This window comes from Herpailurus yagouaroundi, unplaced genomic scaffold, assembly GCF_014898765.1.
Source record: "Herpailurus yagouaroundi ecotype Mexico unplaced genomic scaffold, PumYag 163, whole genome shotgun sequence".
NCBI lineage: Eukaryota > Metazoa > Chordata > Mammalia > Carnivora > Felidae > Herpailurus > Herpailurus yagouaroundi.
Window position 1 is genome coordinate 22159318 of NW_024412404.1, and position 17424 is coordinate 22176741.

General features: G+C 38.4%; 2 protein-coding genes across 2 annotated transcripts in view; both read left to right on the top strand.

Moving 5' to 3' along the window:
* The window catches only part of NRG3 (neuregulin 3), a 1079756-nt gene that overhangs the window by 821899 nt on the left and 240433 nt on the right, over window positions 1–17424 (top strand). Inside the window, exon 7 of the mRNA XM_040485109.1 lies at window positions 11743–11816. Within this exon, the coding sequence (XP_040341043.1) occupies window positions 11743–11816 (74 nt within the window). The remainder of the gene's footprint in view (window positions 1–11742; window positions 11817–17424) is intronic.
* Window positions 15653–17424, top strand: part of LOC121036621 (ruvB-like 1) — a 47580-nt gene continuing 45808 nt past the window's right edge. The window contains 2 exon segments of the mRNA XM_040485050.1: window positions 15653–15671; window positions 16046–16266. Of these exon segments, the coding sequence (XP_040340984.1) occupies window positions 15653–15671; window positions 16046–16266 (240 nt within the window).

Sequence of the window (17424 nt, forward strand, 5' to 3'; positions counted from 1 at the left end):
GAGGGTGGGTGATGGGTATTGAGGAGGGCACCTTTTGGGATGAGCACTGGGTGTTGTATGGAAACCAATTTGACAATAAATTTCACATATTGAAAAAAAAAGAAAAAAAAAAGCAGAAAGAAAACTGGATTTAGAAACAGAATCCATGGGCTGTACTTCCCTGTTCTACCTCATATGGCCTTTGATGTTTTAGGCAAGTCCCCATTTTTGTTTTGTAATATGGTCCTCCATAAAATGAGGTGGGTATAACAGACTATTTATTATTTATTAATTTAATATTTAATTTTGTTAGCTATCTAATGGTTTATTAAATTTTATATAACAAATATGTATATGTATATATATATTTATTAAGATTTTACTTTTTAAGAGAAATTTTAGGTTCATAGCAACACCAAGGTGAAGGCACAGTTATTTCCCATATACTTCTTGCCCCTACACATGCCTAGCCTGCCCTATCAACAACATATCCCACCAGAGTGGTACATGTGTTACAATTGATGAACCTACAGCAACACCTCATAATCACAGAGTCCATAGTCTACATTGGGTTCACTCTTGGTGTTGTACATTCTATGAGTTTGGACAAATATATAATGACATGCATCCATCAATCCATCATTATGGTATCAGGAAGAGTATTTTCACTGCCCTAAAACTCCTTTGTGCTCTGCCTGTTCATCTCTCACCCCACAAACCCTGGCAACCACTGATCTTTTTAGTCTCTATAGTTTTTGCCTTTTTCATTGTATCATGTAGCTAGAATTGTACAGTATGTAGCATTGTCAGATTGAATGGTGTCACTTAATAATAGGCATTAAGTTCTTTCATGTCTTTTCATGGCTTAATAGCTCATTTCTTTTTAGCCCTGAATATTATTCTATTGCCTGGGGGTACCATGGTTTATTCACCAACTTACCTTCTGAAGAACATCTTGGTATTTACAGGCTGTGTCAGTTATGGATAAAGCTGCTATAAACATCTGTGTGTAAGTTGTTGTGTGGACATGAGTTTTCAACACCTTTTGGTAAATACTAAAAAGCATGATTGCTGTGTTGTATGGTAAGAATATGTTCAGTTTTGTAGAAACTACTAAACTGTCTTCAAAAGTGGTGGGTACCATTTTGTATTCTCAGTAGCAATGGAAGGGGGTCCCGATTGCTCCACTACTTTGCCAGCATTTGGCATTTTTAGGGTTCTACATTTGGCCATTCTAATAAGTATGTAGTGGTATCTCGTTGTTTTAATTTGCATTTCCCTGATGACATATAATGTGGAGCATCTTTACATATGCTTGTTTGCAATAGGTATATCTTCTTTGGCAAGGTGTCTGTTAAGGTCCTTGGCTCATTTTTTAATTAAGTTGTTTGCTTTCTTATTGTTAGATACTAAGAGTTCTTTGTATAGTTTGGGTAACAGTTCTTTATCAGATGTGTCTTTTACAAATATTTTCTCTCAGTCTGTGCTTATCTTACCATCTCTTCCCATTGTCTTTCATGTTACATCTTTTTGCTTCTAAAATAATACTGTGGTATTGGGAAATTCTTATTACTGAAAATCAAATAAAGATGTTATAACTGGGTCATAAAGAGTCAGTGATGCAAAGAACTGGAATCACTTTTAAAATTAAATGATTTGCTGTACTTAAATTACTTCATCATCCAAGGGTATATTTTTAAAAAAAAATAAATATACCAATGTGCTTAAAATGAAAAGCCACTAGCCTTAATCCTTGCACACCAATTTCCCTACTCCTGAACTTGCATTTCCCTCCCCAAACACATAGGCAAGCTTATTAAGCCATTTTCATGTGGCATTTTCCTAGTTGTTAACTTCAGATCTCTAAATAATATACTAAGCCTCTCTATCTTGATTTATCTGCTTTGGAAATGGTGCCTTGACTCTCTATGATAACGGAAATTTAAGTCTTTTAAACCACACCACACCTCCTCTCTCTCTCTCCTCCCTACCTGGTTCTCTCACTATTCTCAGTTCTCAAAGTTGGTCTTAATGACACATTTAAGTAAATAGAATAGTGTGGTTAAGAAATGGGGCTTTTTGTGCAAAATTGAGGTTCACCGAGTCACATAATTCCCCGGTTTCCTCCTAACAGGTTTTCAAACTTAGAGTAACAATTATATTTGACTGAGTATCCATTTAAACCTACAAGCCTGTGCCATTTTTTTTTCAAGGCAAGACCTCACTTTCATCCCAGTCTGAGTTGCATGAGGCTTTTAATATGAAATCACTTTCCATTCAGTCCAAAGCTTCCTTGTTGCTGATGAATGTCATACATAATGAAAGATTATATCCATTTATCCTCAGCAGTAAATCATTTATCACACAAGGGAGATATATTATTGTGAATTCTGATCAAAGCTGCCCACTTTCTTTTGCCGGCAGAAATGCTGCACCCTGTTAGCCGATTGTACAATATCCCGGGAGAAGCAGGGAAAATTATGCCATTGAATGAGGGTTCAGCAAACTCTAGGGGTCTCTAAAATGGCTTTTAAAAAAAATCATGTTTCATGTAGAACCTTCTATGATCCAGGCGTGTGAACTGTAAAAAGTCTTTCCTTGCTTTCTCCACTTAATTTAATCAGAAAGCTGTGGGACTTTTTTGCAGCTTGCTCTGTGATGTCTGTAAAAGGGATTTGTGAATGACACTGTGTGGATATTTTGCCCCCTTTCTTAGAGAGACAATAATTATTACCACTTCTTTTTGAAGCATGCTGTGAGTGGTTTTATCAGTTCGTTTGCTAATGAGCTCCCTCTCTCCTTTATAATGCCAATCATAAAGATGGCTTTTAAATAAGATTTATCTCTCACATTTATTTTCTTTTCACTCTTCCTTATCAAGCTGTGTACTGCTTTGCTGCAGGGAATCACCCACACTCCATTGGCAGGGAACAAGGCTGGCCTCTTTGATCTCTTGTTGATAACATACTCTCTCACTGTTTCCTTCTGAGAACAGTCCTCCAGGAGTGTCCTGCCTTCTATTTCATTTTGGATTTTAGGTTATAATTGCTCTATGTTACACATGTGTGTTCACTGCTTTTCAAAGGCTGTGGCATGCGGGTGCCTCAACTTTAAAATTATACTGAGTAAGGTGAGATGTAGAATGAAGCAGGAGAATGGGCCCTCTTCCTTCCGCTTCACTTGGGCTGCGGGCCAGCATACTGGTACAGTTTATTCAGAATGGATGCAAAGTAGTAGCTAGTGATTCACACCATCGAGTCACAAGTCTGCATCTAACATTTACAAACAAGGTCACTTCATTTGCTCTTCATCACATTCTTGACGTATTCTCTTAATGCTTTGATCATTTAAGAGCTAACTATTGAAGTTCCTATTTTCCCCTCTAGACTGTGAGCTCATTGTGTCCCTTGTATGGTTAATAGAAGTAAATGTAAAGTGCCCAGGCTCCTTATCCTTAAAAGAAGAGATTGCTAAATTTATCACATCGCAAAGATACAGTTATAGCAAAATTATCATACATTAATGTTAATCTAGGTGTTCTTGCTGATGGTTCTTACTTCTCTTATGATTCAGAGTCTTTTACTCTCACAGAGTTACAATTGCCAGATCTAGAGACTAAAATACAGGACACCCAGTTCAATTTGAAGTTTGGGTAAAGAATGAATACATTTTAGTATATGTGTGTCCCAAATATTACATATGTGACACACTTATATAAAACATTGTTGTTTATCCAAAATTCAAAAAGAGGGAGAGAGAGAAAGGCATTGAGCTCTTTCTCTCCACCGTGTGAGGACACAGTGAGAAGGCAGCCAGCTGCAACCCAATGGGAGAACCCTCACCTGACACAAACCTTGCTGGCACCTTGATCTTGGAGTTCTGCACTCCAGAACTGTGAGAAAATAATTTCTATTGTTTAAGCCACCCCAGTCTGTGATGCTTTATGATGGTTGCCCAAGCTGGCTGATGTAGTAACATTGGAATATTTTACTCTCTGGCTAAGTTGTATATTTCTTGCTGAACCACGAAAGGACAAAGATGATCATTACCTTTCTTCCATTGACTAGTCTGGACATGTGAATTAATTAGTCTTCTAATTCCAAGCAAGTAGAGACAAGAGAAGGAATCTGCTGATGTTGGACCTTCAGCATCAGAGAAAGTCTGTGATTGGCTAACTTCTCAATCTTAAGATACTAAGTGAAAATAATAAAGAAGAATCATAGGGAGTATATGTGACAGTAAATCCCAGTTCGCTCTTGGCGGGGAAATAGCAAAGGCAGTCATGGGAATTTTCAATTAACTAGAGAAGTAGGGGAGAGAACCTGACTCTCAGCTGATTTTAATGTTAAGACTTAAATTATCTGCCTAAATTTTCTGATCATTAGGCATGTTTTTTAAGGAATAAGGGTGACATGTGACTGTGCCTGTGTGTCTGTGCCTATGTGCACATGTGCCCAGACCATGCACTAAATTAAGACAGAGATGAGCACCTGAGACCTTAGAGAGGTCAATCACAGACCTCTATCACACTTCTGTGTGGCAGAATTGGGGATCATCGTACATCAGAGGACATGCCTCTTCTACCATAAGAGACTACCTCCCTTGAAAACTAGGATCTTATATTTGTCAAAATAGATTTTGTGTTTACTAGGAAATTAGTAATATAGCATTTTCTCAATAAGTTTGAATTGATGAAGCAAAACTTTTTCCACCGTCCTCCCATCATGATTACCCCCTAATCCTTTTGTTCTTGAGAAGGGCAGTTAGTATTTCATTGCCTCTAATGTGACAGTGAAATAATGAAGTCTTCCTGCAAGAGGGCCAATATATTACTCCTTTATATACCTTTTTGGCTTAAAAAGAGATTATGGCTTATTTTAGTTGTGCTAAAAGCAAAGCTAAATTAGGTAGAATATTGTTTTCAACTCACATAGCTGCCTTGAATAATACTGCTGTGCACCCTAACCTATGTAGTACCTTTATGCCATGTCATGTGTGTTAGTTTTGTTAATGAGGTTGTAAGCCTGAAGCTCTTGACCAAATAGGGGCAGAAATCTCTATAAAGGCCAAAACATTCATTCAGAATGAACTCCTCAGCCACTGATTGTCCAAAAGTGAATTGCCATATATCGGAGTAAAATGACTTAATGTCAATGAGTTGCTGTCTCTCTGATAGTGATTTGGCCCATGGAGTATGTGGGTGGCTGCTGGATACATGTATGTATATGCATATATATATATGTATGTGTATACATACATACATATATGTATGTATGTATGTATGTATTAACTTCTCAGACTTACAATCATTCTTTTCATTTCTGACTTCAGCCTCAAATAGTAACAGAATGCAGCATGGCCCCTGGATTTCAGCAGATGTTTTCAGATTCACTTCTAAAATCATAGCAGTCTTATGATGAAATAATTGGCCTTCATTTACTTTTGAATTCAAACTTTGCTAAAGGGACATTTTAAAAAATAAATCTCTCCACTTCCTTAAGATTGCAGTTACAACCCTGTTAGCAAGAAACATCATAGTTGTAAGAAGAGTGACATTATAAGCAGCAGTTGCCTCAACCATAGAATTTGTGATAGTTTTGAAAGCTATTGATAACACAATGGAGAATCTTCATGAGTTCAAAGGCAGTTTGCAGTTTAAAATAATGCAAATTCAAATTCTTCCAGTAACAGTTGAAATGATTTTGAAAACGTTACACCTACAGCCAATCTGTAGGTAATTTTAATTCCAATTGGTTAAGTTAAAGATATTGCTGTCTTAATTAGTACTTCTTTTAAATAAGACCACTTAATTAAATTTTACGTTCAACTACAGGAAGTTTACACATTAATCAGTTTCACAGCATTCTCCATACCCAGACCTAGATCTCAGTTTCAGCAACGAGTGGCAAGGAAAGCAATGTGCTCTAACACCACTAATAACTTTTGAGCCAATAACTCTACGCTGCAGATCCTTATCTAGAAAAGTGTCTGGTCCATCCAACACCCATTTGCATGCAGATGGAGACCTGGTGAAGAATTCTGGCTCCTGTACTCCCCATCTCTTCAATGCTGGGCTATTCGCTTGCCCTACTGAAACTCCATTCTCTGTGGTTTTGTTTTGGTTTTGATTTTTAACTGAAAACTGAAATCAAGAATTAGTCTGAAATCAAGAGATGTAAATATCATTTTTTTAATAGTAGTGCTTCTAAAGAGTCCCCCCACCTATAGTTGGTGGTTTACTTTTAAATTAACATGAAGCTCACGAAGTTTGCCTTTAAATCGAGTGACTAGTTTCTGTGACATGGTTTGCTTAAAAACATTTTTAGGATAGGATAATAACTTACAGATCTAGGTCTTATTTATCATGGCTTTAGTTCCTGATATCTGGGCCATGTTTTCAAATGCTAATCTTGGGAAAGGTAGCTGGGTATAAAACGATTTATGTATCTACCGATTTTCCATGAAGAATGTCAGAAAGTGCCACAGGTCAAGTGAGGGCTTTAAAACCATCCCCAGTTGAGTTTGCCTCTAGTTCAAATACTTCCTGGACATGAGATTTTGGGATAAGATACTTAACCATTGGAATCTGTTTCCTCACTTGAAAAGCTTGGATGACGATTTCACATTCAAAGAATATTAAAAAAGCTAACATTTATTGAGTACTTACCATGAACCACAGGTATTATATAATCTATTCTTAATGATAATTATAGGATAAAGCTACTGTTATTGTTTCCATTTTGTAGATGAAGGAAAGGAGGAACAGAAGCCTAAATAGCTAGTAAATAGCTGATCCTGGATTTAAAACCAGGCAATGCTCCAAACCACCCTGACTCTAAAACGTAAAGTTTAAATGCCTGGTTTTCCCCAACCAAAGTCTGACATTGAGGCTGAAGAGAATTGGCAGGAGATAGAGAAGAATACCTAGAGGGTTTGTTCTTTTTTTTGAAATCAGTGTTTAATAGGCTCCTTAAAATTGGCAGACTTGTATATCACTGACAAAGTGTCTACTTTCCTGTAACATCAAAGAGTAATTGTCAGTTTTTTTATGAATATAAGTTGATACAGGCAGGAAACAACCCACACAGTTTGCCACCTTTTCTCTTATGAAGTTAATTGATTTCTACTGGTTTAAATTCTATGCCTAAAATCAAGTTTCCAATAAGAAAGCATGTAAACTCTCTCTAAAAGGTATGCAGAGACCAGGCACTATACAGGGATTGAAGCAAACATTTGAACTTGTTTCTGTCCTTTATACATTTCTCTCTGTAGGTTATGTCAAATGTGTCTTTGCAGATATGCTAGGTATAAAGTCGCTAGTCATAAAAATGGCCAACATACATGTGTAGAGTATCAACTATGTGTGCTTGTTCATTTTTCTCTTTCCTGGTATCACTTCCATTTTATTTAGGTTGAAACTAGGAAACAGCTAGGCTATTAAATGATTTGCATAAAGAGCATCTCTGCAAATAGTAAGCAGAGAAGCAAGACTATAAACTCAACACTGTGAATCATTAAGATAAATAAGAGGAAGACATGTTCTAAGAGACTGTGTATTGGCTGGCCCATCCATGTGCATAACCAACACCCTGACAATCAAGACAGAGTAGGAATAGAGAAGAAGGGAGTGAAACAATGATGACACTTTCTATTAATGAGTAAATAACCAGGAAATCAATAGATAAGGACTAAGAGGCTCGTACAGTTCCCTCAAGGGACAGTTTTCAGGTTATTTGTTTTGTTTTATTTTGTTTTGTTGTTCTAACAAACAGAAGAAGGAAAATGCAGTCATCATCTGGAAATGTAGGGAGGCCATCAGTCACAAGTGAGAGTTCATTAATTTTCACTCAGAGTCACTACTACGATTAGCTCTAATTTAGGTGTTATTCAAGAAATGGGTTCAAGGAAATAAACTGGCATGGAGTATTGTAAGAGAGGAGATGGGAATGGTCTGAAGTTAGCAGTGTGGGCTGATGGCTATGGTAGTCACTTTTAGCTGGCCAAAGGATACGGATTTCTGTGGGGACATCAGCAAGTGATCTGACCATTTAAAAAGTCTCTTTTTTTGAGTCCTTCACATCTAGGCTGGGTGATGTGTTGATCACTTCTTTACCGCACCAGACAAAGCAAGTATTGAAATCCAGCTGACAGTCATGCATGTTGTATTCTCTCATCCTTGCTGGTATTATTCTCTTTTCTTTTGCCCAAAGATAGCTTTCTGAAACTTTTCACTAAAACTGGACTCTTTCTCCGGGATAATATAGAAGAGGAAACATGAATAGAAGGGATAGCTTGTTATTTTCAGTACAGCTGAACAAGTGGGATGGGGGGCAAGGACCAAGTTGGAAGAATGTTAAATGGAGAAAAAGAGATGCCTGCATTTGAAACTATACAGTAGGCCCTTTCCCTGTAGACAGGCAAGACCCTGATTTGTGATTTGTCTCTGAGGCTCACCAGCAGAGATACTAGGCTCATTCTCCAAGCTCTTCCCCCCACTTCATTGCTCTTTTATCCACAGTTACCCCTAAACACAATCAATCTCTCCCCTGCCCTACCTTACTTTGGACATTGTCTCCTCAACTATGCCCTTCCCTACTTCCTTTTAAATTTGGAAATAAAGCAGACTGCATGATCAAGAACTTAACTGGTTTCAGAAGCATCAGCTCCTTCACCACAGAGTAGATAAACCCAGAATTTATGACTAATTTTTTTTCAAGGTAAAATTTCTTAGCTCTTGCAGACTGAGCATGTCTTGTGGTTGTCTCACTGTTGATAATTCTTCTATTTACGCAACTATTTGTTGACCTTGGCTGTATTTCCTGTCCTGAGCCTGTCCCCTGCTCGTATGCCATTCAGTTGTAGAATCAAAACTTACCTGTAAAACCACCAGGGAATATTGGGATTTGTATTATGGTCACTGTGACACAATGTTTCTGAGGGATAAAGAAATTCCTAGAAAAGGGACTGGATGAATTGAATGGAGCTTTGAAAGCAATGCAGAGTAGGGGAAAAAAAATAGAATATTAACCTCATTAAGAAAATATTTGGGCTTTTCTAAACACATTTACTATTCAAGATTACACATGTACTTTTAAAATTTTATAAATTCTGTCATGCTATCTTAGATGAACAAAGACCTGTTTATTATATGAATTTCTGTTTTGCTTATACCTATATCCTTTCAAAAGCAAACATCTTAAAAAATGAACAATAACACTTTCAAAATCCTCCCCAAACTAACCAAAGCCAAAATAAACACACAGTGATATTTCTTCAAAGAACTGCTTGTTTCACTGTCAGAAATCCCACCAAACTCAATCTATGTAATAGATGTGCATCTTGACTTTTTTTTTTTCTTTGCTTTATATCTTTAATATTGTCCTAAATTCAATCCACTTCATTGGCATTACCTGCTGGCCCATTTGGTCTTTATACTTGGATGGGTCTGAACTTATCAAGGTGACCTATGTGTGATATTTAAATGGAAGTTTTAATTTGTCATTCTTAAAACCCAGCACCAATTAGCAGAGACACTGCCTCCTTAACAAAGGAGCAGGACCGGATGTGTATGCAGTCTTACAGCCTCTGGTGGGTTTCATAGCCTGGCTTGGGCTGCTCCAGCCTCATCACACTTTGGCTATCTACAGCACGCAGGTATGAAGGCAGCATGAAGGACCTTGCAGTGCTATTTTCCTGGTACCCCATGAAGCCTGAGCACTTCAGAATGGGCTCACACTCATGGAAAATCAGTTTAAGCCTACAGAAATGTCAAACGTCTTTCCATAGTTTCCTTTCTGCACACAAATGGAATAATGCACTGTAAGTAATGAACCCGTTAAAAAGCAAAACAAAACAAAACAAAACAAAACAAAACAAAACAAAAAATCACTTTCCCTTAAAAGCAACCGTCTCCCTAGGATACCATTTCATATTAAAAGAAGATGCAAAGAGTAAAAAAAGTCAAGCGTGCTCAAAATCTCCCACACATGTTGGAAATAAAACCTCTAAAAAAGTGAATACGCACTGTGGCACACACCTAGCCTGTAACTCGTTGTTTATGAGGAAATGAAAATTAAAGCACTATGGTTCCAATAATTCTGAATAAAGACACACTAACAACATTAGGGCGGCTTTCAGAGAACAGGAATTTACTTTTTCATCACAAATGTGCTTCGATCCTAAGTATTTTCTGACTTTTTACCATTACAGAACGAGTGATTTGTCTGCCCTGTTTCAAGTGCAATAAATGAATTTTAAAAAGTTATGAAAATATGTGGCTGCTTAAACAAATTCTTTCAATAGCCCGTTGGGTATCTGGGGTATCCTTATATCAGGAATCTTTGTTCTTAGTCTAGGAGGAAAATTGCCAAATACACTCCAGAGTGCCAGGCTTAAAAAGGTGCTGAAGAGAGCCTGCCTGATTACCTGACTTCCAATTTGGCTCACAATGAAAGGTAGTAAAATTACCTTGGTGCCTTTCAGTTGCTGCTCCGGCTGCAATAGACCTTATCTAATAGTTTATTACACCCAGAAAACAAAGCATATTCTAAAGAAAAAATTCACTGCTCCAGTCTCTGACTGAATGGTCTCTTTGAATTCTTTTGTCGATTTCATAGATTTCTAACAACCCGAGGATTGTTTTAGAAATCAGATTTTTATGCCAGCAGCACAATTTCCTCCTCTGTAAGTAGGACAGATTCATCCCACAAGCAACAATGGATTCTTCCCTGCTTAACTCAAGCATGACAGATTAAGCTTCAAGCAGACCTTGAAATGCCACCTCCCCGATTACAGAGGCAGGTGTTTGGGGTATCAGCCGCATTTCTTCCTTGAACTGCCAGCTGATGAGCCACTGCTGTCTGAGGTGGCCAAGCAACCCCAACTGAGCGAGCTGTGTGAAGACTCCACAGGGGACTGTCAGGGATGAGGTGACACACCTCATTGCGGGTGCTCTCAGACAAATCCCTCGCCCCCAAATTGCACCTGCCTTAGGAAAGTTGCCTTGTACAATGCCTGGCACAGGGCAGGCACCTTGCACATGTTTGTGAATATAAAAGAGAAAAATGAGGAGGGAAAAATACAAGTTTAGAGGACATGCACATTGAGGTAGATGCCTTTCAGATCTTACCAGATCTAAAATAAATGCTGTTATTTCTGGCTAAGTGGCTAATGATGCTAACTTGAAGAATAGCTATATTAAAAAAAAAAAGTAAATAGCTGTTAAAAAAAAGTAAAATTAGCAAATGAACAAACTAATAAAACACAAGGAAGATAAATAAACAAAAATCTACTGATTTTTAGCCAAATGGCCAAAATCTGATAAGATTTGATCATTTATATTAGAAAATGAATTTTTATTAGCAAAATGACCCTTAAAATATGATGCTTCCAAAAGAGCATTTGCAGCCTTTTAGAGACTAGTGTATTGCATAAAGAAAATACCTGCATATGTCTGCATTCAGAATTATAATATGAAGATAACTATTATTCATATAATAATGTGAATTTGCTCTGAAGGCCATCTTAAAATGCTATTCAATGTGCTCCTGAGGTATTCCATCTGAAACTATAAAAGCAAAGCAGTGCTGGGGTTTTTGCAGGTAAATAGACTCTAAAATCCGTGTGTCAGTGTTAGAAGACTGAATCAAACAATCCAAAAGCATGAATGTACTGTTCTCACATTTGTGTAATTGATGGCTATTTTGCTTGTTGAAATCTTCCACAACAACATGCGTATGTTTGTCATTTATCCCCTTTTCTCAGGTGCAAAGAAGGCTACCAGGGAGTCCGTTGTGATCAATTTCTGCCGAAAACTGATTCCATCTTATCGGATCCAAGTAGGTCAAGCATTTTTCTTCTCTCTCTCTAATGCAATATGTAGGCAACCCTTACTCTGAGCAACGGTTGCTAACTCAGCTGAAGGCTGTATTTCAGTCATGTGTCTTGGAAAGCTGCCCAGAGCGGAAGCTGGTGACAGTCATTAACATTCAAAGCTTGTTCAGAACTAACTTGGTCTAAGCCTAGGTCTGGTGTTCTCCCAACACGGGACCTGGTTTCCAGATTCAGCTCCTCCACTGACCTACACTAGGAACTCCAGCAAACCCCTGTTCCCTTAGCTTTCAGGCTCCCACCAACACCCATTACGAAAGCGAGGAAATAGACACATAACAAAGCTCTCTCTCTTTTTTTTTTTTTTAGCTCATTATTACCTAAAAGACTGTTATGGAAACTACAGTATCATATTGGTTCTTACCCTTTGCTTGAGAATTTGTGATAACATTAAACCTATTAACTTTTACTGTACTTACTAAAGAAACTATGCATATAAAATTATGTAAGATGTGTCCCAACTGTGAAAACCCCATTTTGAGCAACACTATTTGCATATTATGGATTATTGTACTGTTGACATTTTTTTTTCATTCAGGAAAGAAGACAATTTGCTAGTCATTAGTTTCTATAAAAGGTAACATTCTAGTCAAATGTGAATGTTTTGCTTTATTCGGAAATAATCTTCTGCTCTCTCAGTGACTACTACAGTTAAATTGCCAGTGTGGAAAGGAGATTTTTACTGAATCAGCAATTTAGTTCCATGAGGATAATGACAGGCACTTCCAAATCACAGACGCAATGTTATGGTTTTCTGAATAACAAACATGCCTAAGACAAACTTCAACAAAATATTGTGTATCGACAACAGACAAGTTGCCTTCCTGTGCGTGTTCACGCCGCTGTATAGTGAACACGTCTAGCCATCTTTCAACATCTTTTCGAAATGCATATTTTTATTCCCCTTGCCCCAAATCTCCACCTACATTTCCTTAGGTAAATGCAAAGTTTTTTTAGCAAGGAAAAGTTTTGTTTAATTTCATTTAATTGTGTTTTATCTTGGCAAGACAAGCTACCATGCAATCCTAACTCCTCGCTTCTTTCCAAATTTAACTCTCCATAGGAAAAGTGAAGGTTTCCTAAAATTTAGCAAGCAAGCAAGCCATGGATTATCTCTGTTCTCTGAGATGTGAGGCTCTGGTGTCTAGGAATTACCCTGAAAGGAGACAGTTACTAGAGTATATTATATTTATTTCATCTTGTGATTTTGCCGCTTGTTAAGGTGATGTCTCAAATGTATGGATGTGGTTGGAAACATGGATTTGGACTATTAGAAAGCCCATGGAAGAATGGGCTTGCTGATTTCTTTCTTTAATCTTTTTTTATTTTGTCTGATGTACCTGGTTTCCCCTCTTCCTTCTTTCTCTCCTCTTTACTTCCCTTCTGTTCTCCCCTTTCCTTTATTCTATTTCTTCATTATTTTCTTTCTTCCTTTGAGGCTTCTCCCTTTTCCTTCCCTTCCTACCCCCCTTTCCTCCCTCTGTTCCTTCCTTCCTTCCTTCCTTCTTTCCTTTTTTTTTTTTTTTTTTTTTTTTTTTTTTACTTTTCTTATATAACCATGGAATATCTATCTATAGAATAGAGGGCAGGGTATGGAGGTAGGACTTGCATATGGTACAAAATAGGCAAAATAAACTTTCTTTGGACAGTCTAATCAGACCCTTGCCATCCACTTAGGTATCATAGTCCATCTCTGCAAAACTGAGGATGAGGCCCACCATAAGGACTGTGCTCCTCAAAGAAAACTGATCTCATAATCAAAGTCACTAAGTCTGAAAACCTAGTCTTAATATGCATAAAATATTTAGTGTGGCAGTATTTCTAATAGTGAAAAATGGACACATTCTGAAAACCAACAGCAAAACTTATGTTTAAGTAAAATACCATATGGCATATCCATAATGATCTATAATAACCATTAGGGGGCATCTGGGTGGTTCAATCGGTTAAGCAGCCAACTCCTGATTTCAGCTCCAGTCATGATCTTATGGTTCCTAAGTTTGAGCCTTAGTGCCTGACAATGCAGAGCCTGCTTAGGATTCTCTCTCTCTCCCTATCTCTCTGCCCCTCTGCTGCTCATGCGTGCACTTCCTCTCTCTCTCTCTTTCCCTCTCAAAAAAGGTAAATAAAACTTAAAAAATTAAAATAAATAAATTGTCATTAAAAGGATACCTGTAAGAAATATTCTTATTAGGTGAAACAACAAGATAGAAAATAATTTTTACATGAAATTACAGTAGGAATATCCCTTGGTCCAACAGTAGAAAAAAAAACCATATACTGAAATGCTGAAAGGGAATTTTAGTATTTGGATTATGGAAGTATATGATTTTTTTTCCTTTTTCTCCTGTTTCCTATAATATGGCATATCATTATGTGAATCAAAACTCCAGAAAGTCTTGAAATAAAAGCTAAAAAATAAAGCACTGAAAAACCCAATGGATGAGTCCCTGATATACAGTTTAAATGGGAAAAACATTATAACACCATTTATCCATGCATGCCTCCATTTATGTATACAGTCATTGATTCATTCCACAGATATTTTCTGAACATATGCCAAAGGGAGAAAACACATGCATACATAAGCATGGGCACAAATCTGGTGGAAACACTCCTTTGTGATCTTGACAGATTCACTTGGCCCCTGAGCCTCAGGCTTATCACCCCAGTAATGGCAATAATAATTCCTACAGGCACCTATCACTAAGGTTGACAAGAAGTCAGTGCCAGATAAACATTATCCCACTTCCTTGATTCATCATTATAATCATACTAATATGTGTTTAGAGCACACATGTGCCAGTCACTGTGCCAAAGAGCCTTACCTGGCAACTGCTCACATTTGATAGATGAGGAAATTGGGCCTCAGAGATGTTAAATAAACTTGCTCAAGGTCATGCAGCTAGTTAATGCTGGAGTCTACCTTCTGATCCAAATGACTCCGGGGCCTGTGCACGCGACTGCAGGGCTCTTCCCTTCCTCCTCCTCCTTCCTCCACTTATTTCCACTATGACATTTATCACTCTAAATTTCATTGACTGAAACCCAATGACCTGCAGCCAACATTATTCTAAGGAACAATATTTGCACGATTTTCATATCTTAATGCAGCAACTTGAGCTTCCATAGAGATTTAAATCCCTAATGAAATTTTCTTGTCAAAATTCTTGCTGAAGGATCGTTTAATTTGCTGCACATGATATCCTAGAGTGACTCTGCTCTCAGGAAAAAGGCTTCCCTCCAACTCCCTCCCTCTTTTTTCCTCCTTTCTCCCCTTCTTCTCTCCCTTCATCCTTCATCCCTCCCTCCCCATTCTCTGAAGGCATGCACAATTGTAGCGAAATCCCAGTTAACAGAGGGTTAGAAGCCTCTGACATTTTATTCTTCCCCAGCCAAAGCAGACTTGATTGGAAATGTTCATCTTTCCAATTAATTTAAAAAATAAATAAATAAAACCTCAATATAGGTGTATTTGGGGAAATAATGCCAGGATGTCACTATGAGAAGTCTTAATGGCTACTATGACCAGCGTCTGTACCATGGTCCCAGGCTGGATCCTCAGACCTGCTATTCCAAAACCTCATTTTTTACCCCCCCCAAAGAGCCTGTGGTTAACTCCACTCAGGAAGAGTTGTATACACACATGAATCAAACTTATAGAGTGCCTTCATGTCAGTTTTTGAAAAAAATATCTTATGCATATAACTATCAGGTAAATCAAACCCTCATACAGATTCAGTGCACAGAAGCCACATTCTGATCACAAAGATGAGTAGTAAGCATGGGTTCAGTAGTAAATGGTAAGAGGAACAGACTATGGTCAAGAGGAGATGACCGTCTATGAGGGAGTTAGCACCAGCTGTTGTAGCATACCTGACTAGCATATATCTATACCCTGCCTCCCACTGATGCCAGCCAGCCCTGCCCATGGATAGCAGCAGTCAACTTCCAGGAAGCCCCACAGTCTTCTAGACAATTTCTGATTTAATTCATTCAGAACCAGTCTCCTTTCCCTCAAACACGGGATCAACCTATACTCCTTTCCGGTTTTCTCTTCCTAATGACCTGTACCCACCCAGGTAAGACACCATATTCAGCCTTGAGGCAGAGCCAGATGGACCTGAAGAATCATGAGCTGGTCAAAGATTCAGACAGATTGGGTCTCCTCTCTTAGGAGCACCTGCTGACCTGAGTTATAGTGAAGATCCTCATATCATCACTGGCCTTTGGAAGCCTGAGAGCAGCTCTAGAGAATGGATTCAGAATGGAATCAAAGAATGGTATGAGGTGGAGAAGACACCCATCCACAGTGAGGGTCCTCCTCCCATGCGGCTGGAAGTAGCCATTACCAGACCTGTGACTTCTACCACCCAGGGCCCCCATGGCTGGCTACAGGTGACAAATCATCAGGCCCAAACTTTGGCATGGGGCTTTTATAGCTTAAACTCTCAGAGTCATCTAGTCTCCACAAAGGGAAGATGGAGGAGAGCTTAGGATCCAGTTCATATAAACTGTTAAAAGAAAAATCTCCACAACTTACACATCTAATAAATATTCAGCAATTCATGAATGGGGCAGCATCCAATCTAGCAGATAGAAAAGACCTCTGAAGAGCTGTAGAAGGTGAGAGATTTTTATAAACCAAAGTGAGTAGGAATAAGGGATTTACACTGGATGTTTGCTGATTGGTTAAAGCAGGGTTACCTTCTTTATATGGAACAAAGAAGTCTTAGAGCCAGGTCAGGTAACTTGTGTTGAGCAAGCAAGAATGGATTGGTTGACCTTGGCCTTCCTTGTGTGGGAGAGCATAGCATAGAAACTTAAAGTTAAGTTTCGGTTTGCTGATGTGGGGCTTAGCATAAACAATTCCACTTTAGGCCTAATCTGGTTATTATAGTACTGATTTACAGTCACACTTTTGTTTCTTCATATCTTAGAAACCAGGCTCTGCCCTTAGAGTGGCCTATAAGGTGCCAGAAGCCTGGTCTGGCCATGGTTCAGAGGAAGGCTAGCAGAAAAAAAATGGGGTGGGTTTAAACTTCCCATCCCTCCAACCTGTGTTTGTGTGACCCCAACTTCCCAGGAATAATCACTTTGGGAATCCAAAAAATAAATTTGCCCTAGCTTGTGGTTCTAGCTCCAGAGGGGGTACTGGCAGTGAGTCAGTCAACACAGCCCAATTCTAATGGTTTGCAGGGGCAACAAATTTATCAGGCCTGAACACAGTAGGTCTCTTTCTTCATGTGCTGGGAATCCCATTCGGTCATCACTCACCCAATGCTCAAACCATTCAGCTCAGGGCAGAGTGATGCTGTTTGCAGTTTGGAGCTCAGTAAAGGACAAGGAAACTTGAGAGCTTCCTCAAAGAACCATTGTGGAGCCCCAGAGCCCAGGCAGGTGTTGGCTAAGCAGACACAGGAGGTTTCCTTGAAGAATATCAGTTGGAACTTTCCCAAAGAGACTCATGCTCTGCATTCTTTCTTTTCTCAATGTCATGATTGCATGAAATTGTTTCTACAATTTCTAAATGTTTTCTACCTTATAGGAAAGTGT